General features: G+C 43.9%; 2 protein-coding genes across 2 annotated transcripts; both read left to right on the plus strand.

Annotated features, from left to right (window-relative positions):
- Nucleotides 1–1,351: 1,351 nt before the first annotated feature.
- Nucleotides 1,352–5,118, plus strand: LOC128518679 (uncharacterized). Its single transcript, XM_053491924.1, has 8 exons — nucleotides 1,352–1,385; nucleotides 1,843–2,094; nucleotides 2,193–2,522; nucleotides 2,632–2,859; nucleotides 4,019–4,282; nucleotides 4,400–4,732; nucleotides 4,815–4,939; nucleotides 5,104–5,118. The coding sequence occupies exons 1-8, from the start codon at nucleotides 1,352–1,354 to the stop codon at nucleotides 5,116–5,118; spliced, it is 1,581 nt and encodes a 526-aa protein (XP_053347899.1).
- A 34-nt stretch (nucleotides 5,119–5,152) lies between these two features.
- Nucleotides 5,153–22,550, plus strand: LOC128518680 (hemicentin-1-like). The gene is made up of 6 exons (XM_053491926.1): nucleotides 5,153–5,374; nucleotides 5,702–5,956; nucleotides 12,814–13,065; nucleotides 13,164–13,493; nucleotides 21,848–22,099; nucleotides 22,198–22,550. The coding sequence occupies exons 1-6, from the start codon at nucleotides 5,221–5,223 to the stop codon at nucleotides 22,548–22,550; spliced, it is 1,596 nt and encodes a 531-aa protein (XP_053347901.1). The 5' UTR covers nucleotides 5,153–5,220.
- Nucleotides 22,551–24,259: the final 1,709 nt, after the last annotated feature.

Raw genomic sequence — 24,259 nt, forward strand, 5'->3', positions numbered from 1 at the left:
GGGTCTTTTACTGTTGCACTTGATGGAACAGAAAGGCCATCTAAAGTTATGGTGTGATCTAAAATTTTACTCCTAGCTGTATGCGGTCCTATGACTTGAACTTCTGTCTTATCCGGATTAAGCAGAAGGAAGTTAATTAGCATCCAATTTCTTATGTCCTGCACACATTGCTCAACTTTAGTAAGCTGTTTTTTCTCATCAGGTTTTGCTGAGACATATAACTGTGTGTCGTCAGCATAAAAATGAAAACTAATACCATGCTTACGGATTATGTTGCCCAGAGAAAGCATGTAAAGGGAAAAAAGCAGTGGACCTAAAACGGAACCCTGCGGAACGCCAAACTCCACTAGAGAACATGCAGAATAATCACCATTTAAAGATTTGCTTGTGTAAACATTAGCTATCCACAACTCATTGTCTATACCGCTTCATCCTGTATTTAGGTTTGTGGGGGCCTGGAGTCTATCCCAGGAGGCTTAGGGCACTAGGCGGGGTATACATTGCACAGGGTGCCAATCCATCGCAGGGCACACACACATATACACTCACTCACACACTCATTCACACACAGTGGGCAATTTGGAAATGTCAATTAGCCTAATCTGCTTGTCTTTGGACCAGTCCATATTATTATAAATTAATTATTTTAGTACAGTATCAGCTTTACAATAACAATTTATAAATGCATTTAAAAACAAAGTTTAGTTTCATTGCCAAAAATACAGTAGATTATAATTCCAAAGAAACCAGAACTATTTAATAAGTTGAAAGGTGATACACCTGCACATTTACAACACTTAACACTTGTGTTTGCAAGGGCTGCTGTCCAAAAAAAAAAGAAAACAGTTGAACCCCTGTCCAAATTTTTGGCAACAAATTTATGTATTTATTGTAATATATATATGTATATATATATATATATATATATATATATATATATGGTCTGTCATTTTGTGACATTGTTCTCCCCATCATGCTTAATTAGCTGTAAAACACTAGGGTTGGAATGTGAAACTGAACATTCATTCATTCATTCATTCATTCATTCATTTATTTGTCTTCAATAACCACTTCATGTTTGTCATGGTTTAATATCTGAGGCAGGAATTTACCTTGTTTGGAATTTATTATGGCTCATCAAGCATCACCCATTCACATCTAAATGCATTTGTATTAAACAGTTTACCTACTGGTGTGCTTTTGACACATGAGAGAAAACTGAGGAAACTGGAAGAAACACATTCTGAATAAACTGAACAACTACACTGATCAGCTGTAGCATTATGACCACTCATCTAATATTTAATAGGTCCTCCCTTTTGCCACCAAAACAGCCCTGACCCCTCAGGGCATGGACTCCACTAGAGCACTGAAGGAGTGCTGTGGTATCTGGCACCAAGCTGTCAGTAGCAGATCCTTAAATGCTGTAAGTTAAGAGGTAACCAGTCTGTGGCTATGAACATGCATGCATTTGCAATGAACAGCAATGCATTGTGCGTTCATTGTGCGCTCTGACACAATTGTGGCCCTGTCCACCCATGACCTTGTTGCTGGGTTCACAAGTTCACCTTCCACCTGTCACAGTTGCTCAAATCTTTGCACATGCATGTTTTCTGATATTAACGCATCAACTTCATGGACAAAATGTACACTCACTGCTCAACATCTCTCCTACTTGGTGCCATTGTAAAGATATAATCAATTTTTATTTGTGTTACCTGTCAGTGGCCATAATGTTATGGCTGATTGTTGTCCCTATAGCATAAAAATGAACAAATCCCCAAACATTGCGGACAAAACCCAGGTCTAGATTTCACCCAAACCCATTTTTTGTTTTTGCAGGTGATTGTCCTGTTAAAATTTGGCCTGTTAAATTAGTAAGGGAGTTTGGTGCTTCAGCCTCAGCTAACTGTTCCACAACCATCATCCACCATGGCATGGGATGGGAGGCATCACAGGGAGCAGTGGACATGGTGGAAAACGTTCAGCTCATCACCTGGAGGGTGGACAATCTCACGCACTACGACATAAAACCATATTGCTTCATGAATATGAAAACGCAGTGTTCAAACAACCTTCCAGTTATTGTTTACAGTGAGTCATATCTTACCTATTAGCTATGAGATATAAAAACTTCTGCCTTGTTCAGAATGCCATATACAATAAAAAGAATTTTGAATCCTTCCCTACAGAGCGTCCAGACCGGGTGTCTATCAGCACCGTGGATCACACAGGGCCAATGATTGAAGGTGGACAATACGAGGTCCGGTGTGATGTTCAGAATGTTGCTCCTGTTCGTCTCCTCACTGTAAACTGGTACAAAGGACACCATCTTGTGGAAAGAGAAAGCCTTTCTGGTGAAGACAAATTTCCTGTTAATGTAAATGTGAAACTTCAGATCTCACCGAGTAAAGATGATGATGGAGTTCAGTACAGATGTGTGGCAGAACTGAACCTGGGACCAGAAGGACCGCAACATCCTCCTATAGTGACATCAGATCCTCTAAACATCACAGTACACTGTGAGTGCTGCATAGAATAAAATAGGCTTTACATATCAGCAGCAGTATATTTGCATATTGCATTTTAGTCTAAACCAGAAGTTTCCCATTTTATTCTCTTTTTTTTCAGACAAACCTGAAATGGATTGTCTAGATTGGTCTCCTATAATAAACACTCCCTTGAGCTCCTATCCTTATAATGTTGTGGGAAACCCAACTCCACACATCACCTGGCATCGAGACGAATTACTGATCAGCTCTGATGTGATTCTAAGCAAAAATTACTCGGGCCGATATACTTTCTTTGCAAGCAATCTGATAGGAAATGCATCCTGTGTCATAAGTATCACAGTAGAGTGTAAGTGGAAAATCTGTAAAGATTATGATACTTTGAGAATTTCATTTTGTAAATTTTTTACTTAGAAATTTCCCTCTTATTCACAGTTACAATGCTATCCTGACAGTATTAAATCCTACCAAAGTTTAGAACGCGATTTCATTCTCAGTTGTCTCAAGGTTTCAGGGCATTAAGTCATTGCATGTTCACCCTTCAAATTTACTATTAATTCAGGGTTTGTCTGTTTAAATGTCTGGTGGGGTCTATAAGTTTTAGTAGCTACATGCCTTTAAGGCAATCACCTCTAAATCAGCATGATCAAAAATGACATGTCATGGAAGGACATCCAACACATATAATCATCACAGTTAAATGGACTTGTGTGTCATACACAAAGACTGTGTTTATTTGCATTGTTTATGCCATAATCTTTTGCAAACACACATTTTAGAAAAAAGGTAAATGTTGTGTTAATGAATGTGATGGCAGTGAAGATCACTATCAACTACTGTCAAATTGTATTATCTTCTTTCACTACAAACTGTCTTCTACTGTTGTTTTGCCCTTTTTGTTCTTAAACTTATTGTAAAACAGGTTGTGGTATGAATCATCTGAGTTGACATTATTTCTCATGGGGAAATACTTTGATATATGAGTACTTTGATATGCAAGCACTCGGAATGAATTACGCCTGCAATCCAAGGTTTAACTAGGTTTTACTAATCCTAGGATTGTGAGCATAATTAGTTCTGGTTTAACTAAACCAATTCTTGCTAAGGGAAAATACTGCATTGTATTGTTTTCAGGTAGAATAATAAGAACAAAAGTATTTTTCAAATAAGCTTCACTACAATTCTGGGCAGTAGGGATTTTTTATGTAGCTACAAGAGCATTAGTGACCTCAGGTACTGAATAAGAGAACACAGTTATGTTAACAGGTTTTAGGCTTTCATTCACCAGAAATTTTTATCACAAGTACTGGTTTGACTTGAACGCTCCTCATGATTTGTTACATTCAACAACTGGTAAATTCTAACTGTTTATAATTAAACTGAGATATGATATATTTACAGCAAAGCACATACAACTGAGCATTGGAATAATGATCTTTATATACTATTTTGATAAGCATAAACCTCAGCTAAACATACACATGTGTTTGCATGATTCCTAACAATAGCACAATCCAGCCAATGCCCTGACCTTGTCCTGGACCCTCCTGAGCTGGTGGTGCGATATGGAGATCCTGTCTCAGTGAGCTGCCGTTCCCTGTCTGAATACACTGACCTGGGCTGGGATGTTTCACTGGGAAGTGTTTCATTGCTTGATAATCAGACTGTTATCTGGAAAACAGACAATCTGACTGACTGGGAAATAGTGCCAGTGTGCTACATGATCCTGAATGGTGTACAATGCAGGAGGACTCTCCCCCTCACCGTGTACAGTAAGCTGATTTACTGATCTTTGTGATAGCTAACATGTGGACCACAATCTCAAATAAATAATAACTCAAATACTATAAGAAATATGTTGAAGTCAGATAAATAATGTCTCTTTTCAGAGCTTCCAGACGAGGTGTCTTTCAGCATCGTGAATCATGTAGGACCGATGATTGAAGGCAAAAAGTATGAGCTCCAGTGTAAGGTTTATAATTTTGCTCCTGTGAACGTCCTCGCTGCTTTCTGGTACAAAGGGGAAGAGTTATTAAAAAATAGAGGATTTGCAGAATTGCCCACCAAAACTCCTAGTAATCGGACGGTTTCACATAAGATCACTGCTGGCAGAGATGAAGGTGAAGCTCAGTACTGGTGTGAGGCAAAGCTGAAACTGGGACCAGCAGGACCTCAGCCTTCTCCTACGATCAAATCAAATCTTCTTAAAGTTGCAGTTCACTGTGAGTGCTTTAAAGATGCTTTAGACATTACATATGTATCACAAAAGATGGCATCTTACATTGCTTTATGCCTATTTTTCAGACAAACCTGTAATTAAACCTTGTTCAGATTGGTCCCCTATGATACACACCCCATTGAGCTCTTTTCCTTATAATGTTACGGGAAACCCAACTCCACACATCAACTGGCATCGAGACAAATCACCGGTCAGCTCTGATATAATTCTCAGCGGGAATGACTCGGGCACGTATGAATTACTTGCGAACAACAACATGGGAAGAGCATCCTGTGTCATAAAGATCACGGTGGAGTGTGAGTGGAAAAGCTGTAAAGACTATATAGGTGTCATCAATTGTTTTATAATTTACAGATTTACATATTTTGATACTGATGACTGTCTCCATTTATTTTAGATGCTCCTACATTTAGGTGTCCTGCTATCTATGAGGAGCAAGAGCATGACTCCTTCTTAGATAAATGTTTAGTTATGGCTTCTCCTGTAGCAAACATCAGCTGGGAAAAAGATGGAAAAACGGTGAACCCTCTTTATAATCTCACAAGGGAAGACAGCGGCACCTATGTGATTACGGCTGTGAACAAGCATGGAGTTGAAAAGCACAGTCTGACTGTTAATGTTCTGTGTAAGTTATTTTTCGTTGATTAATTGATTACTTCTCTGATAATACATCAAGCTGCAAATAACAGGTTTCTATTATGTGACTTACTATATTATGTGATTTATTTCAAATGCTGTTAATGTTCTGTGTAGGTTTCTTTTATTTATACCACAGTGCTGTTGAATTTAAGATTCACTGGTTTAAAATGTAAAATTATTTTATATATTAAAAAACATGTGCCTTATTCTCCTTATACCACTGCCATTTTATAATAAAAAAAGATCTATCCTACAGCTACAATACATACACAGCAATATATTAAAGATTTGCTTGTGTAAACATTTTCCACAGACGGCCCAGAGATTGAGCCAGACTATTTATCACATGTGATGCAGAAAGGTGAAGCTGTGTCTCTGAGCTGCACTGCAGGGGGAAATCCAGAACCTGAAGTGACATGGAGCTTTCAGAGTCAAACTAAAGCCACTGGGAGGCGGCAAACCACACTGACAATTTCTGAAGCCACATTTGCTGATGATGGTGTATATACATGCACTGCTATGAATGACCTTGGGAATGACAGAAGGACAGTCACAGTGCATGTAGAAGGTAAGACCAATAAGACTGGTGTAAATGAAGTCATAAAACAGATCAAAGAGAATACAAACAAGTAATAGACACCGACGTATAATAGATACTTAGTTACTATGTTGTGAGATTGATGTCCTCTTCAGTAAGTTTATCAAGTGTCTACTGTGACAGAAACTGTATTTAGTTACTGGCTAGTTGGATTTTAAGTTAATTCCAAAATACACATTATATATACACATCATCTTAAAACAATAATAACTAGTCTTATATATATTATATATATATATGCTAGTCTAATGTATTTTATATATATATATAATAACTATATTTTACTAGTTAATTAAATTTTTCTGCAATATTTCTCTTACTGCAATATATCTTTATTTTTACTTGTACAGTATATTTTACCAGTTAACTTTATTTTCTACCGTATTACCTTTATTCGTATTTATTTCTTATGTTTAAGCTTTTATTTAAAGGTCAATGGTAGTCGAAAAAGCATTTCACTGCATATCGTACTGTGTATGACTGTGTACGTGACAAATAAAATTTGAATTTGAATTTAAATTTGAATTTAGTCAGCTATCCACAACTCATTGTCTATACCGCTTCATCCTGTATTTAGGTTTGTGGGGGCCTGGAGCCTATCCCAGGAGGCTTAGGGCACGAGGCGGGGTATACATTGCACAGGGTGCCAATCCATCACAGGGCACACACACATATAGACTCACTCACACACTCATTCACACACAGTGGGCAATTTGGGAATGCCAGTAAGCCTAATCTGCTTGTCTTTGGACCAGTCCATATTATTATGAATTAATTATTTTAGTACAGTATCAGCTTTAAAATAACAGATTATAAATGCATTTAAAAACAAAGTTTAGTTTCATTGCCCAAAATACAGTAGATTATTATTATTGTTATTATTATTATTATTATTATTATTATTATTTTTACCTTTATTTAACCAGGCAAGACAGATTAAGAACAGGTTTTATTTACAACCATGGCCTGGCAAAGGCTAAGCCTTTTGGGGGAAGTAGGGGAACTCATAAAAATAAAACATTTTAAGAAATATAAACGGAATTACGATAAAAGAAAATGAAAGCAAAAACAGTAAATAAGAAAAAATTAAATAAATAAAAAATTATATATATATTGTAGCGTTTTTCACTGCTACAAAGGGACCTGGAGAGACGAGTGAACTTCCTTGCTGCCCAATGCAAATGGCTGGGAGTACTTTATTCATCTCGGCACAAAACAGCATAAACCACACAGTCAAACAGTCAATAAACACAGAACAACAGGACACACTTCTGACTCACACACACACCCTGGCCGAAGCCACTAACCCGAACACCTTTCCTCGACAGGGTGAACACCTAACAACCCCTCCCGCAAAGCATGATGGTTACTAGTCCAAACCCCACCCACGCCACACTGCCCCCACCCGAGCTGTGACCGTCCCCGGTCACGATGGCGAACTCAGTCCTGGAAGTGTGACGGTGGTCGGCACTGGCGTTGTGAACTTTTTGCGGGGGAAGGAGGGCCGCTACCCTCTCCCTGAGGCGTCAACCTCACCCGGTAGACTACCTCAGAGAGCTGGGCGATTACCATACAGGGGCCCACCCAGTGAGACATGAGCTTAGGCGAGAGCCCCCTTTTCCTTCCAGGAGAATACACGCAAACCTGCTCCCCAGTAGCAAAGTCTCGCCCTCGGCTGTGAGTGTCATAGACGCGGTGCTGTTTAACACCGGCGTCCGCCAAGTGTCTACGCGCCAACTCATGGACACGGAACAGTTTGTATTTTAACGAACAAAAATAATCCAACCCCGGCTTCATGGGTAAATCCACTTGTGGAGGGGGGCCGAACACAAGGTCCACAGGCGTGCGCAACTCGCGCCCGAACATTACCGCAGCTGGCGTCAGCTGAGAAGACTCCTGCACTGCTGTGCGATATGCCCACAGCACGAGAGGCAAATGTTCGTCCCAATCCTTCTGCCGGTCGCTGGTCAGCACGGCGAGTTGGGTGGTGAGCGTCCGATTGAACCGCTCCACGAGGCCGTCACTTTGTGGATGAAGGGGCGTGGTGCGGGTCTTTTTCACCCCGAGGCGCTCACACACCGCCGCAAACACCTCCGCCTCGAAGTTACGCCCCTGATCGCTGTGTAACTGCTCCGGGGCGCCAAATCGGCTGAACACCTCATCCACCAGCACTCGGGCGGTGGTGGCAGCGCTCTGGTCAGGCAAAGCAAACGCCTCCGGCCACTTGGTGAAGTAGTCCATGGCCACTAGCACATACCGGTTCCCGCGATCGGAAATGGGAAACGGCCCGAGAATGTCCACGCCCATACGCTCCATAGGTGCCCCCACCCGAAAGTCTTGCAGGGGTGCTCGCGAGCGCTGGGTAGGGCCCTTCTTTGCCGTGCAGACGTCGCATCTGTGAACAAAGAGTTCACTATCCGTGTGGCAGCCCGGCCAGTAGAAACGAGCGCGCAACCGCCGCAGAGTTTTAGTGACTCCAAAGTGTCCCGCGCCCGCGTGCCCATGAACCATTCCTAACACACGTGCCCGCAGAGTCCGCGGCACCAGCAGCTGAAAAGATTCGCCAGCGCCGCACGGCCGTTCCCAGTGGCGGTAGAGTAAGCTGCGAGTCGAGGGCTTTTTCCTCTTGTCCCAGGTGAGCAACCGCGGGATAATCCGGTCTCTGGCCCGCGTTAACCCAACCTAGTACCCGCTGCAGCGCCGGATCCTTTTCCTGCTCGGCAATGAGCTGATCACAGTCCATCTGCGGCACATTTTTCTCCGGTCCAGACAACGCTGAAGTAGGCGATAGCACGCTCTTTACCCTTGAAAACCTGAGACAGGACAGCCCCTAGCTCTACATCGCTTGCGTCCGTGTCGAGGATAAACATACGAGACGTGTCAGGATATCCGAGAACGGGTGACGTGACCAGAGCTTCCCGTAACCGAGTGAAAGCGCGCGCGTGCACCCTGTCCCATCGAAACGGCTGATTCTTTTTCATGAGCCCGTGCAGCGGACTAGCGATCGTGGCAAAATCCTTCACGAACTGACGATAGTACGAGGCTAACCCGAGGAAGGTGCGTAGCTGCGACACGTTTAACGGTTCAGGCCAATTCTGTACCGCAGCAATTTTGGCTGGATCGGTGGCAATGTCTTGAGCGCTAATCACGTGTCCCAGAAACACGGTCTTTTGCCGCAACAGCTGGCACTTTTTCGGGTTGAGCCGCAAATTCGCCCGCCGGATAGCCAAAAATACCTCCCGTAGGTTAGCTAGCGCGACCTCAAACTCCCTGCCGTGCACCAGTAAATCGTCCAGGTAGACGACACAACGATTGCGAGGAATGTCGGCCAACACTTTCTCCATCAACCGTTCGAACGTAGCTGGAGCGTTACATAGGCCGAACGGCATGCGCCGGAATTGCCATAGCCCTTGCCCAATCGAGAACGCGGTTTTAGGTCGCGCCTCCGGGGCGAGCTCTACTTGCCAGTACCCGCTACGCAGATCTAACGAGCTAAACCACGCCGAGCCCGCAACGTGTTCCAGCGCATCATCTATTCGCGGCAACGGATAAGAATCTTTGCGCGTTACCTCGTTCAACCGCCGGTAATCGACACAAAACCGCCACGATTCGTCCTTTTTACGCACCAACACAACCGGTGAAGACCACGGTCCGGACGCTGGCTCTATGACGCCCGAGTCGGCCATTTCACGCAGCTTCTGCTCGCGATAGCTCGTTTAGCTAAGGGAAGGCGTCTCGGATGTAATCGAACAGGAGCTGCGTTACCCGTATCAATCGTGTGCTGCACTAGATTGGTATGTGTGCACTCACTCTCATCTACCGCGAAAATGTCCGCGAACTCGTGTAAAAGGGACTTCACTGTGTCGCCCTGTGTCTGACTTAGCCCCATGCTGCTACGCTGCATAAGCTCGACCATTATTCTTGCTCGGTCTGCTACCGGATGTTTACATGGCGCGTCCACCGGAAATTCCGCCCCGCCTGGTGCGCGCTACTAACACGTCCGGCTGCGCTTTGGGAACTAGCAACCTGGCTAACCCAAAGTTACCACGTAACGTTCCGTCAGCGAGATTCAGTACCGCACCCCACCTTTCCAAAATGTCCAACCCCAAGATACAATCATCCTCAATGTCTGCCACAAAGAATGGATGAGAAAGACTGATTGCACCTACTTGTATTCGCACAGTTCTAATACTCCCTAGCGCAGCAGCGAAACTGTAGAGCCGGTGTCCACGAGCGCCTGTAGCGAAACGTTGTCCAGGCCACAGTTCACGTAGACGCCCGCGCCTTTTCCTACGCGTCCTGACCGGAAGTTGGGCCCGGCAGTTGGGGAAACAGAGACTGCTGTGGCAGGCGGCTTCCCCGCAGCTACAGTAGTTGTAACGGGTGCTGGGGTACGCTGTCCTCAGGCCTGGGGTACGCTGTCCTCAGAGAACGTTGCGGAGGTAGTCCGGCGGTCCTTGGCCTCAGCGTCGTCCCGGAATTTCGGATGCTGAGTCGAGGCCCAGCCGCGACGGGTAGCCCTGTTCCCGGCTAGGTTCACCTACCGAGCGGTCCCCGGCCACGGGAAAACGCTCTGCTCTTTCCCCGCGGTGTTCTGCCATGATGGCCTCGGCACGCTCGGCTTCGCGTAGCGCCTCAGACAGGGAAGCCGGTGCCGCTAACCGGATGTGCTCGCGAAGCCGCAACAGCCGAATTCCCTGCACGGCGAGCTAGCTCTTCCTGCAGGACGGGCCCGAATTCCGGGTCGCCCCGGCGTGCGAGAGATCTCAAGTCCATGGCGAACGCCCCCAGTGGCTTGGAGGCGCTCCGCTCGCGGGTCGCTAGCTCTTCGCACGCGGCCTCCTGACGGTCACCCGCGCCGAACCGGAAGTGGAGCGACTCCCGCAGCTTCGCCCAGTCTTTCCTCTCATCCGCCCGGAGGTCTTCCAACGACCGGAGCGCCTCGCCCTTTAGCGAGAGGTCCACCCGGACGGCTGTTTCCGCCGGGGACCAGCCCGCAAAGTCGGCGGCTAGCTCCACCTGGGCGATGAACGCGTGGGGCTCGACAGCGCCATTGTAGGACGGCAGGTGTAGCTGCAGGTCGCCTCGCCGGCTGACGGCGCACGGAGCTGTAGCTTGCTCCGTGGTGTGCTCTAACCCGTTACTCTCCATCCCACTTCTGACACCAATTGTAGCGTTTTTCACTGCTACAAAGGGACTTGGAGAGACAAGTGAACTTCCTTGCTGCCCAATGCAAATGGCTGGGAGTACTTTATTCATCTCAGCACAAAACAGCATAAACCACACAGTCAAACAGTCACTAAACACAGAACAACAGGACACACTTCTGACTCACACACACACCCTGGCCGAAGCCACTAACCCGAACACCTTTACTCGACAGGGTGAACACCTAACAACCCCTCCCGCAAAGCATGATGGTTACTTGTCCAAACCCTACCCACGCCACAATATATATATATATATATATATATATACATATATATATATATATATATATATATATATATATATATATATATATACACACATATATACACACACACATATATATATATACATACATATACACATATACATACATACACATACATGTACATATACATATATATATATATATATATATATATATATATATAAACACATACATATATATACACATATATATATACATATATATATACACACACACACACACACACATTATAATTCCAAAGAAACCAGAACTATTAAATAAGTTGAAAGGTGATACACCTGCCCATTTACAACACTTAACACTTGTGTTTGCAAGGGCTGCTGTCCAAAAAAACAAACAAACAGTTGAACCCTTGTCCAAATTTCTGGCAACAAATTTATATATATTTATTTTTAATATTTAATGCAATGGACATTCGGTCTGTCATTTTGTGACATTGTTCTCCCCATCATGCTCAATTAGCTGTAAAACACTAGGGTTGGAATGTGAAACTGAACATTTATTCATTCATTCGATCATTCATTCATTCACATATTCATTCATTCATTCATTCATTCATTCATTCGTCTTCAATAACCACTTCATGTTTGTCATTGTTTAATATCTAAGGCAGGAATTTACCGTGGTTAAAATTTATTATGGCTCATCAAACATCACCCATTCACATCTAGATGCATTTGTATTAAACAGTTTACCTACTGGTGTGCTTTTGACACATGAGAGAAAAATGAGGAAACTGAAAGAAACACATTCTGAATAAACTGAACAACTACACTGATCAGCTGTAGCATTATGACCACTCATCTAATATTTAATAGGTCCCCCCTTTTGCCACCAAAACAGCCCTGACCCCTCAGGGCATGGACTCCACTAGAGCACTGAAGGAGTGCTGTGGTATCTGGCACCAAGCTGTCAGTAGCATATCCTTAAATGCTGTAAGTTAAGAAGTAACCAGTCTGTGGCTATGAACATGCATGCATTTGCAATGAACAGCAATGCATTGTGCGTTCATTGTGCGTTCTGACACAATTGTGGCCCTGTCCACCCATGACCTTGTTGCTGGGTTCACAAGTTCACCTTCCACCTGTCACAGTTGCTCAAATCTTTGCACATGCATGTTTTCTGATATTAACACATCAACTTCATGGACAAAATGTACACTCACTGCTCAACATCTTCCCTACTTGGTGCCATTGTAAAGATATAATCAATTTTTATTTGTGTTACCTGTCAGTGGCCATAATGTTATGGCTGATTGTTGTCCCTATAGCATAAAAATAAAAAAATCCCCAAACATTGCGGACAAAACCCAGGTCTAGATTTCACCCAAACCCATTTTTTGTTTTTGCAGGTGATTGTCCTGTTAAAATTTTGCCTGTTAAATTAGTAAGGGAGTTTGGTGCTTCAGCCTCAGCTAACTGTTCCACAACCATCATCCACCATGGCATAGGATGGGAGGCATCACAGGGAGCAGTGGACATGGTGGAAAACGTCCAGCTCATCACCTGGAGGGTGGACAATCTCATGCACTACGACATAAAACCATATTGCTTCATAAATATGAAAACGCAGTGTTCAAACAACCTTCCAGTTATTGTTTACAGTGAGTCATATCTTACCTATTAGCTATGAGATATAAAAACTTCTGCCCTGTTCAGAATGCAATATACAATAAAAAGATTTTTGAATCCTTCCCTACAGAGCGTCCAGACCGGGTGTCTATCAGCACCGTGGATCACACAGGGCCAATGATTGAAGGTGGACAATACGAGCTCCGGTGTGATGTTCAGAATGTTGCTCCTGTTCGTCTCCTCACTGTAAACTGGTACAAAGGACACCATCTTGTGGAAAGAGAAAGCGTTTCTGGTGAAGACAAATTTCCTGTTAATGTAAATGTGAAACTTCAGATCTCACCGAGTAAAGATGATGATGGAGTTCAATACAGATGTGTGGCAGAACTGAACCTGGGACCAGAAGGACCGCAACATCCTCCTATAGTGACATCAGATCCTCTAAACATCACAGTACACTGTGAGTGCTACATAGAGTTTTAGGCTTTACATATCAGCAGCAGTATATTTGCATATTGCATTTTAGTCTAAACCAGAAGTTTCGTATTTTATTCTCTTTTTTTCAGAAAAACCTGAAATGAATTGTCTAGATTGGTCTCCTATAATAAACATTCGCTTGAGCTCCTATCCTTATAATGTTGTGGGAAACCCACTCCACACATCACCTGGCATCAAGACGAATCAATTCAATTCAATTCAATTTTATTTGTATAGCGCTTTTAGCAATTGTCATTGCCGCGAAGCAGCTTTACACAATCAAAAGATGTATTGCAGTTTGTATGAAATGTGAATGTGTATGAATCTAAACAGTCAGTTTGTCCCTGGTGGGCAAGCCGAGGGCGACAGTGGCAAGGAAAAACTTCCTGAGATAGTAATAGGAAGAAACCTTTAGAGGAACCAGACTCAACAGGGAACCCATCCTCATTTGGGTGAAACAGAAAGCAGTAAATGATCTGCATTTATACAGTGTGTTAGGTGGCAGGCAGGTCAGCTATAATAGCTGATGTTAATTGATGTTAAGCTGAGTCCAGGTATTTATTGAAGACTCAGGTAGACTTGTAGGAAGTTCCACTCCTGAACTATCAAACTGTCAAGTCCGCAGAGAAACAGTTGCCAATACCAGTCGAGGCCAGAACCATCTTCTAGGTAAAGAGAATCATTCTCAGACACATCCAAAAGAGACACACGGTGTCAGGCTTGGGCCTTGAACCCGGATCTCTGGTGTGGTGGGTGAAGAGTTTACCACTGAGCCACAAGGGTGATAGGTTTGGACCCAACTGAAGCACTCAAAGCAGAAGTCTCAGGTAGAGTAGATTTATTTGAAAAAGGGCAAAAGATATAAACAGGCAGTTAATAATTAACAAAGGTTCTTCTCACTTAGAGGAATAAATAAAAATAAACAAAAACAAACCCTCAAACAAAAGCTTCCACAAGGGGAGAAAACAGCCAGGGAATAAACAGTCAAAAACTAACAGCAGGGAACTCTGAATAGTTACGGAAGTTTCAGCAGGAGACACAGGGCAGGGACTCAAAAACCGAGTGAATAAGAGGGGAGAAAATAAACAGCTTAAATACACTGGGGGGAAAACGAGACACAGGTGATCTAGAAAACTAATGAGGAAACACAAGGAAGAACTAAAGATAAGGGGAACACGAATGACCTCTAGAGGCCTGGGGAGAAACTACAGGAGGAACGAAAGGCTGACAGGACCCCCTCCTCTAGGAACGACTCCTGGTGTTCCTTTTAGCACCTCCCAATTGCCGAGTGCGGAACTCCCGGATTAAACTTGGATCCAGGATGTCCTTGGCCGGGACCCAAGAGCGCTCCTCCGGCCCGTAACCCTCCCAGTCCACCAGATACTGTAGTGAGTTCCGGATCCTCCGGGAGTCCAGTATCCGGCGGACTGTGTAGGCTGGCCTGCCATCGATGACTCTGGGAGGTGGAGGGGTTCTGCGTGGGGGGGCAAAGGGAGAAGACAAAACAGGTTTTAACAAAGAGACATGAAACGTTGGGTTAATTCTAAGGGAATGAGGAAGAAATAAGCGATAAGAAACAGGGTTAACTTTCCTGGCAATGCGAAAGGGGCCAATGAACTTCTGAGACAACTTCCTCGATTCAACCCGGAGGGGCAGGTTCTTGGTGGATAACCAGACTCTTTGACCAGGTCGGAAGTTGGGCGCTGACCGGCGGTGGCGGTTTGCCTGACTTTGGTATCTTTTGGAGGATCGAAGAAGGATTTGCCTAGCCTTCCTCCAGGTTTGTCGGCAGCGCTGAACAAAGCGTTGGGCAGATGGAACGCCCACCTGTGCTTCTTCCTCAGGAAACAATGGGGGGGCATACCCAAACTGACATTCGAAGGGGGACAGTCCAGTGGCCGAAGACTGGAGGGTGTTGTGTGTTACCGTCCTCACCTCTTTGTGACAGGATGGCCCCTACGCCTACCTCCGATGCATCTACTTCCACCACAAAAGGTTTTTCTGGATCAGGGATAGAAAGGATGGAAGCGGAAGTAAAACGGCGTTTGAGATCCTGGAAGGCCCCCGATGCTTCTGGACCCCAGCAAATCTTGGTTCCTCCTTCCTTAGTCAGCACTGTCAAGGGAGCCACCACAGAGCTGAAATTCCTAATGAACTTTCTATAAAAGTTTGCAAAGCCAATGAAGCGTTGGACCTCCTTGACTGAAGTGGGAATGGGCCAATTCAGGACAGCCTCGACCTTCTTAGGGTCCATCTCCACATGGCCAGGAGTGACAATGAACCCAAGAAACTGAGCCTGAGTGACATGAAACTCACATTTCTCTGGCTTCACGTAAAGATGGTTATCGAGAAGTCTCTGGAGGACCCTGCTCACATGCTGCTTGTGCTCCTCTAGTGATCTTGAGAAAATGAGAATATCATCCAGATACACAAAGACGAATAGATTTAGCATATCCCGAAGAACATCATTAATTAGAGCTTGGAATACAGCAGGGGCATTTGTAAGTCCAAAGGGCATTACCAGATACTCATAGTGGCCTGTGGGGGTGTTGAAGGCTGTCTTCCATTCGTCACCCTGCCGGATCCGAACAAGATGGTAGGCATTGCGAAGGTCTAGTTTTGTAAACACGGAAGCCTCTTGAAGTAACTCAAAAGCCGTGGCCCTGAGCGGAAGGGGATATCGATTCCGAACAGTGATCTTGTTAAGGGCCCGATAATCAATACACGGCCTGAGACCCCCGTCTTTCTTTCCCACAAAGAAGAAGCCTGCACCGGCTGGAGAAGTAGAGGGACGGATGATGCCGGCTGCCAAGGACTCCTTGATGTAAATGTCCATTGCTTTACGCTCAGGAGGAGACAAGGAGAAGATCCGACCTCTTGGAGGGGAGGAACCAGGGAGCAGATCAATGGCACAGTCATAGGAGCGGTGAGGTGGTAGGGAAGTGGCTCGGGATTTGCTAAACACCGTCTTGAACATGATAGCACCTGGGGACTCGAGAGAGGTCAGTAGGCTCCTGAAGCTCTGGACTAGGTGAGGGTGGATTCCGAAGTACGCAGGTAGCCTGGCAGGTGAGGCCCCAGCTAAGAATAGTGCTAGCAGCCCAGTCGATGTGGGGATTGTGTGTGTGCAGCCACGGGTAACCAAGGATGACAGGGGACTCAGGACAGTCAATAAGATAGAAGGTCTCCTTCTGCTGGTGTTGAAGAATAGTGAGTTGCAGGGGCTGAGTGGCCTCTGTTACTTTGCCTGGTTCCAGCGGTCTGCCGTCCAATGCTGTCACGGCCTGGGGATGAGACAGGGGTTGTGTTGGGATCTTGAGTTGTTTAGCCATTGACAGGTCCAGGAAATTGCCCGCAGCGCCAGAATCGATCATGGCTTGGACCGGAAGCTGGTGACCCTCCCAGGACAGAGTCGCCGGAATGGCTAGGACGGCATTAGTAGGAGGATCTCTAATTTTCCCCATCACAGCCCTCCCACAGCTGGGCGGGGACCCCCATTTCCCGAAAGCTCAGGGCAAGAGGAGCGAAAGTGGCCAGAAGATCCACAGTAAAGACAAAGCCGCTCCCTCATGCGGCGTTCCCTCTCCTTAGGAGTGAGCCTGGAGCGACCCAACTGCATGTTCTCCGGGAAATCACAATGCTGTTCAGGGACAAGGGGCGCTCTAGGGGGCACACCAACTGGCGAAACAGATGTGCTCATAGGTAGATGAGGTGGAGGTGCCTTACGACGAGCCAACCTAGACGATTGTCCAGACGGATGGCAAGGGTAATGAGGGACTCGAGATCAACAGTAGGCTCACGGGGGGCTAACTCGTCTTGTAGCGACTCTGACAACCCTCTCTGAAAACAGACCATCAGCGCCTCCTCATTTCATCCACTCGTCGCCGCGATGGTCTGAAACTCTATGGCGAAGTCTGCTGCACTGCGGGAGCCCTGTTGGAGGGTAAGCAGGCGCTTGGAAGACTCTCGACCACTGACTGGATGATCAAAGACTCGCTTGAACTCCTCCTTAAAGGTCACATATAAGTCACAACAGGCATCCTGGGATTGCCAGACTGCAAAGGCCCAGGAAAGTGCTTTGTCTGAGAGAAGGGTAATCATGTAAGCAATCTTCGAGCGGTCAGTGGGGAAACTGGAGGGCTGGAGCTCAAAGGTCAGGGAGCACTGGGTGAGGAAGCCCTGACAGGAACTAGGATCCCCAGTAAAGTGTTTGGGAGGTGGTAGGCGAGGCTCTGAAATGGGAGAAGGCCCCTGGGATGGTGCAGTGGCAGGTGGGGCCAGGGAGCCGTTCAGCAATCTGGTGGATGGAACTTGTCACCTCTGCCAGGAGTTGAGAATGCTTAGCCATCAGCTCCTCCTGTCGGCTGAGAATGGCCTCGTGGCGCTGGAAGGATGATTCATGTTGAGCAACCACCCTCATCAGATCTCTGGTACCGAGTGTTTCTGGGTCCATGATTGACTCGGTTTTTCTGTCAGGCTCGGGCCTTGAACCCGGATCTCTGGTGTGGTGGGTGAAGAGTTTACCACTGAGCCACAAGGGTGATAGGTTTGGACCCAACTGAAAGCACTCAAAGCAGAAGTCTCAGGTAGAGTAGATTTATTTGAAAAAGGGCAAAAGATATAAACAGGCAGTTAATAATTAACAAAGGTTCTTCTCACTTAGAGGAATAAATAAAAATAAACAAAAACAAACCCTCAAACAAAAGCTTCCACAAGGGGAGAAAACAGCCAGGGAATAAACAGTCAAAAACTTACAGCAGGGAATTCTGAATAGTTACGGAAGGTTCAGCAGGAGACACAGGGCAGGGACTCAAAAACCGAGTGAATAAGAGGGGAGAAAATAAGCAGCTTAAATACACTAGGGGGAAAACGAGACACAGGTGATCTAGAAAACTAATGAGGAAACACAAGGAAGAACTAAAGATAAGGGGAACACGAATGACCTCTAGAGGCCTGGGGAGAAACTACAGGAGGAACGAAAGGCTGACACACGGGGCATCCATGTGACAAGATCTCCAACCAGAAGCGGGGCACCAGGATGGGTCAGACAGGTCCGGAGGGCAGAGGGAGTCTGGATCACTGGCAGCTCAGGAACGACATGTGTAGCTCGACAGAGAGAGAGAGAAAGAGTGAAAGGGGGAGACAGGAGGAGAGAGGAAAGAGAAAGAGGCGGAGAAAAAGAAGAAGAGGAGAGATGGCAGTTAGGTATGGTCACAGTCACACAATGTATAATGTGTATGTATATTAACTGTAGAGTGCAAGCAGAGACTCCGGCAGGACTAACTATGACAGCATAAGAAAAAGCTCTGCCCCCAGCTGTATTTTTCATAATACTGACAGGCAGCCTGCATCCTTTAATCGAAGTAGGCGTGGCGGTTCGTAAGACACTAGCAGTTTGCTCAGGTACTGCGGTGCGAGACCATTTAATGCTTTATATGTCAAGAGTAGTATTTTAAAATCAATGCGAAATTTCACAGGGAGCCAATGCAGTGAAGATAAGATAGGGGTGATGTGCTTATATCTTCTGGTTTTAGTGAGGACTCTCGCTGCTGCATTTTGGACTAGCTGAAGCTTATTTATGCAGCTAGCTGAACAACCAGACAGTAAGGTGTTACAATAGTCCAACCTAGAGGTGATAAAAGCATGAACTAGTTTTTCTGCATCGTTTAGCGACAATATATTTCTTATCTTGGCAATATTTCTGAGGTGAAGAATGCTATCCTGGTAATATTATCTACATGAGCTTCAAATGAAAGGCTGGAATCTATGATCACACCCAGGGTCTTTTACTGTTGCACTTGATGGAACAGAAAGGCCATCTAAAGTTATGGTGTGATCTAAAATTTTACTCCTAGCTGTATGCGGTCCTATGACTAGAACTTCTGTCTTATCCGGATTAAGCAGAAGGAAGTTAATTAGCATCCAATTTCTTATGTCCTGCACACATTGCTCAACTTTAGTAAGCTGTTTTTTCTCATCAGGTTTTGCTGAGACATATAACTGTGTGTCGTCAGCATAACAATGAAAACCATGCTTCCGGATTATGTTGCCCAGAGAAAGCATGTAAAGGGAAAAAGGCAGTGGACCTAAAACTGAACCCTGCGGAACGCCAAACTCCACTAGAGAACATGCAGAATAATCACCATTTAAAGATTTGCTTGTGTAGACATTAGCTATCCACAACTCATTGACTATACCGCTTTATCCTGTATTTAGGTTTGTGGGGGCCTGGAGTCTATCCCAGGAGCTTAGGGCACTAGGCAGGGTATACATTGCACAGGGTGCCAATCCATCGCAGGGCACACACACATATACACTCAGATATATACACACTCATTCACACACAGTGGGCAATTTGGGAATGCCAATTAGCCTAATCTGCTTGTCTTTGGACCAGTCCATATTATTATAAATTAATTATTTTAGTACAGTATCAGCTTTACAATAACAATTTATAAATGCATTTAAAAACAAAGTTTAGTTTCATTGCCAAAAATACGTTATAATTCCAAAGAAACCAGAACTATTAAATAAGTTGAAAGGTGATACACCTGCACATTTACAACACTTAACACTTGTGTTTGCAAGGGCTGCTGTCCAAAAAAAAAAGAAAACAGTTGAACCCCTGTCCAAATTTTTGGCAACAAATTTATGTATTTATTGTAATATATATATATATATATATATATATATATATATATATATATATATATATATATATTAGTGTTGTCAAAATTAGTGCGTTAACGCATGCGATTAATTTGAAATATTTAACGCATAAAAAAAAATTAACGCAATTAACGCGGTTGCAGTTTTTTTTATTTCCTGTTGTGGCCGACGTGTGTTCAACGTGCAAAGAAGTATGGATAAGACCAAGGAAGGACTTTTAGACGGAAAGTTTCAGTATAAAACTCTGCCGGATGGTTCTGTGGATAAAACAAAAGTAATCTGTACATTTTGCAAAGCCGAATTTAAATACCAGAGAAGTAATTCGTCTTTGACATATCACTTAAAAGCAAAACACCCCACCGAAACAATCTTTACAGGGCCTCGCCAATGTAAATTGCATTGATTGTTTTGAAATTCAAATGACACAAATGGCACATACCTGTGTTTTTATTTCTGTAATAAATATGGCTTTCAAGCCAACAGTTAATTTGGAGGATATTGATGGTTTATTGCAGGTATGTTGTTTACATGAGAAAATCTGTGTTACAAGTTAAACAAAAATTCCAATAAACAATCATATTTGAATTTAAATAGTTTCATTGTCTTGAGTTTACATTAATTATTTACATTTACATATCCAAAAAGTTTCAGTCTTTTAATTGTGATTAATCGCGATTAATTGCAAAAAATTGTGCGATTAATTAGTTATTTTTTTTAATCGATTGACAGCACTAATATATATATATATATATATATATATATATATATATGGTCTGTCATTTTGTGACATTGTTCTCCCCATCATGCTCAATTAGCTGTAAAACACTAGGGTTGGAATGTGAAACTGAACATTCATTCATTCATTCATTCATTCATTTATTTGTCTTCAATAACCACTTCATGTTTGTCATGGTTTAATATCTGAGGCAGGAATTTACCTTGGTTGGAATTTATTAAGGCTCATCAAGCATCACACATTCACATCTAGATGCATTTGTATTAAACAGTTTACCTACTGGTGTGTTTTTGACACATGAGAGAAAACTGAGGAAACTGGAAGAAACACATTCTGAATAAACTGAACAACTACACTGATTAGCTGTAGCATTATGACCACTCATCTAATATTTAATAGGTCCACCCTTTTGCCACCAAAACAGCCCTGACCCCTCAGGGCATGGACTCCACTAGAGCACTGAAGGAGTGCTGTGGTATCTGGCACCAAGCTGTCAGTAGCATATCCTTAAATGCTGTAAGTTAGGAGGTAACCAGTCTGTGGCTATGAACATGCATGCATTTGCAATGAACAGCAATGCATTGTGCGTTCATTGATCGTTCTGACACAATTGTGGCCCTGTCCACCCATGACCTTGTTGCTGGGTTCACAAGTTCACCTTCCACCTGTCATAGTTGCTCAAATCTTTGCACATGCATGTTTTCTGATATTAACGCATCAACTTCATGGACAAAATGTACACTCATTGCTCAACATCTTCCCTACTTGGTGCCATTGTAAAGATATAATCAATTTTTATTTGTGTTACCTGTCAGTGGCCATAATGTTATGGCTGATTGTTGTCCCTATAGCATAAAAATAAACAAATACCCAAACATTGCGGACAAAACCCAGGTCTAGATTTCACCCAAACCCATTTTTTGTTTTTGCAGGTGATTGTCCTGTTAAAATTTTGCCTGTTAAATTAGTAAGGGAGTTTGGTGCTTCAGCCTCAGCTAACTGTTCCACAAGCATCATCCACCATGGCATGGGATGGGAGGCATCACAGGGAGCAGTGGACATGGTGGAAAACGTTCAGCTCATCACCTGGAGGGTGGACAATCTCACACACTACGACATAAAACCATATTGCTTCATGAATATGAAAACGCAGTGTTCAAACAACCTTCCAGTTATTGTTTACAGTGAGTCATATCTTACCTATTAGCTATGAGATATACAAACTTCTGCCCTGTTCAGAATGCAATATACAATAAAAAGAATTTTGAATCCTTCCCTACAGAGCGTCCAGACCGGGTGTCTATCAGCACCGTGGATCACACAGGGCCAATGATTGAAGGTGGACAATACGAGCTCCGGTGTGATGTTCAGAATGTTGCTCCTGTTCATCTCCTCACTGTAAACTGGTACAAAGGACACCATCTTGTGGAAAGAGAAAGCGTTTCTGGTGAAGACAAATTTCCTGTTAATGTAAATGTGACACTTCAGATCTCACCGAGCAAAGATGATGATGGAGTTCAATACAGATGTGTGGCAGAACTGAACCTGGGACCAGAAGGACCGCAACATCCTCCTATAGTGACATCAGATCCTCTAAACATCACAGTACACTGTGAGTGCTACATAGAGTTTTAGGCTTTACATATCAGCAGCAGTATATTTGCATATTGCATATTGAATCAATTCAATTCAATTCAATTTTATTTGTATAGCGCTTTTAGCAATTGTCATTGCCGCAAAGCAGCTTTACACAATCAAAAGAATTATTGCAGTTTGTATGAAATGTGAATGTGTATGAATCTAAACAGTCAGTTTGTCCCTGGTGGGCAAGCCGAGGGCGACAGTGGCAAGGAAAAACTTCCTGAGATAGTAATAGAAAGAAACCTTGAGAGGAACCAGACTCAACAGGGAACCCATCCTCATTTGGGTAAAACAGAAAGCTGTAAATGATCTGCATTTATACAGTGTGTTAGGTGGCAGGCAGGTCAGCTATAATAGCTGATGTTAATTGATGTTAATATGGAGTCCAGGTAGTTATTGAAGACTCAGGTAGACTTGTAGGAAGTTCCAGTCCTGAACTATCAAACTGTCAAGTCCCCAGAGAAACAGTTGCCAACATCAGTCGAGGCCAGAACCATCTTCTAGGTAAAGAGAATCATTCTCAGACACCAGACGCATCCCAAAGAGACACACGGGGCATCCATGTGACAAGATCTCCAACCAGAAGCGGGGCACCAGGATGGGTCAGACAGGTCCGGAGGGCAGAGGGAGTCTGGATCACTGGCAGCTCAGGAACGACATGTGTAGCTCGACAGAGAGAGAGAGAAAGAGTGAAAGGGGGAGACAGGAGAAGAGAGGAAAGAAAAAGAGGGGGAGAAAAAGAAGAAGAGGAGAGATGGCAGTTAGGTATGGTCACAGTCACACAATGTATAATGTGAATGTATATTAACTGTAGAGTGCAAGCAGAGACTCCGGCAGGACTAACTATGACAGCATAACTAAAAGGGAGAGCCAGAAGGAAACACAGACACAAGGGCTTCCTGAGATGTAATGCAAACAATCACCTCACTGTCAGCAAACCTGAGTGATCAATGAGAGTGAGGAAGACAGCATCTAAACATACAGTACCAGTTCACCATAAAACTCTACGTCCATGAGTCACCCAGATCTGCTCCCTTACCTAAGGCAAATCTATTTATAAAAATGCTTGGCTAAACAAATAGGTTTTTAGCCTGGACTTAAACACTAAGACTGTGTTTGAGTCCCGAACACTATTTGGAAGACTATTCCATAATTTTGGGGCTTTGTAAGAAAAAGCTCTGCCCCCAGCTGTATTTTTCATAATACTGAAAGGCAGCCTGCATCCTTTAATCGAAGTAGGCGTGGCGGTTCGTAAGACACTAGCAGTTTGCTCAGGTACTGCGGTGCGAGACCATTTAATGCTTTATATGTCAAGAGTAGTATTTTAAAATCAATGCGAAATTTCACAGGGAGCCAATGCAGTGAAGATAAGATAGGGGTGATGTGCTTATATCTTCTGGTTTTAGTGAGGACTCTCGCTGCTGCATTTTGGACTAGCTGAAGCTTATTTATGCAGCTAGCTGAACAACCAGACAGTAAGGTGTTACAATAGTCCAACCTAGAGGTGATAAAAGCATGAACTAGTTTTTCTGCATCGTTTAGCGACAATATATTTCTTATCTTGGCAATATTTCTGAGGTGAAGAATGCTATCCTGGTAATATTATCTACATGAGCTTCAAATGAAAGGCTGGAATCTATGATCACACCCAGGGTCTTTTACTGTTGCACTTGATGGAACAGAAAGGCCATCTAAAGTTATGG

This window comes from Clarias gariepinus, chromosome 3, assembly GCF_024256425.1.
Source record: "Clarias gariepinus isolate MV-2021 ecotype Netherlands chromosome 3, CGAR_prim_01v2, whole genome shotgun sequence".
In the NCBI taxonomy this organism is placed as follows: domain Eukaryota; kingdom Metazoa; phylum Chordata; class Actinopteri; order Siluriformes; family Clariidae; genus Clarias; species Clarias gariepinus.

What these genes read in the sequence shown, in the direction of transcription:
- LOC128518679 (XM_053491924.1), top strand. Translation starts at nt 1,352, where the DNA reads ATGGACTCCACTAGAGCACTGAAGGAGTGCTGTG. An exon ending in AGCACTGAAGGAGTGCTGTG is followed by an intron (nt 1,386 to 1,842) that starts GTATCTGGCACC and finishes TTGTTTTTGCAG; the next exon opens with GTGATTGTCCTGTTAAAATT. An exon ending in CCTTCCAGTTATTGTTTACA is followed by an intron (nt 2,095 to 2,192) that starts GTGAGTCATATC and finishes CCTTCCCTACAG; the next exon opens with AGCGTCCAGACCGGGTGTCT.
- LOC128518680 (XM_053491926.1), top strand. Translation starts at nt 5,221, where the DNA reads ATGGCTTCTCCTGTAGCAAACATCAGCTGGGAAAAAGATGGAAAAACG. An exon ending in CCTTCCAGTTATTGTTTACA is followed by an intron (nt 13,066 to 13,163) that starts GTGAGTCATATC and finishes CCTTCCCTACAG; the next exon opens with AGCGTCCAGACCGGGTGTCT. An exon ending in TCTAAACATCACAGTACACT is followed by an intron (nt 13,494 to 21,847) that starts GTGAGTGCTACA and finishes TTGTTTTTGCAG; the next exon opens with GTGATTGTCCTGTTAAAATT.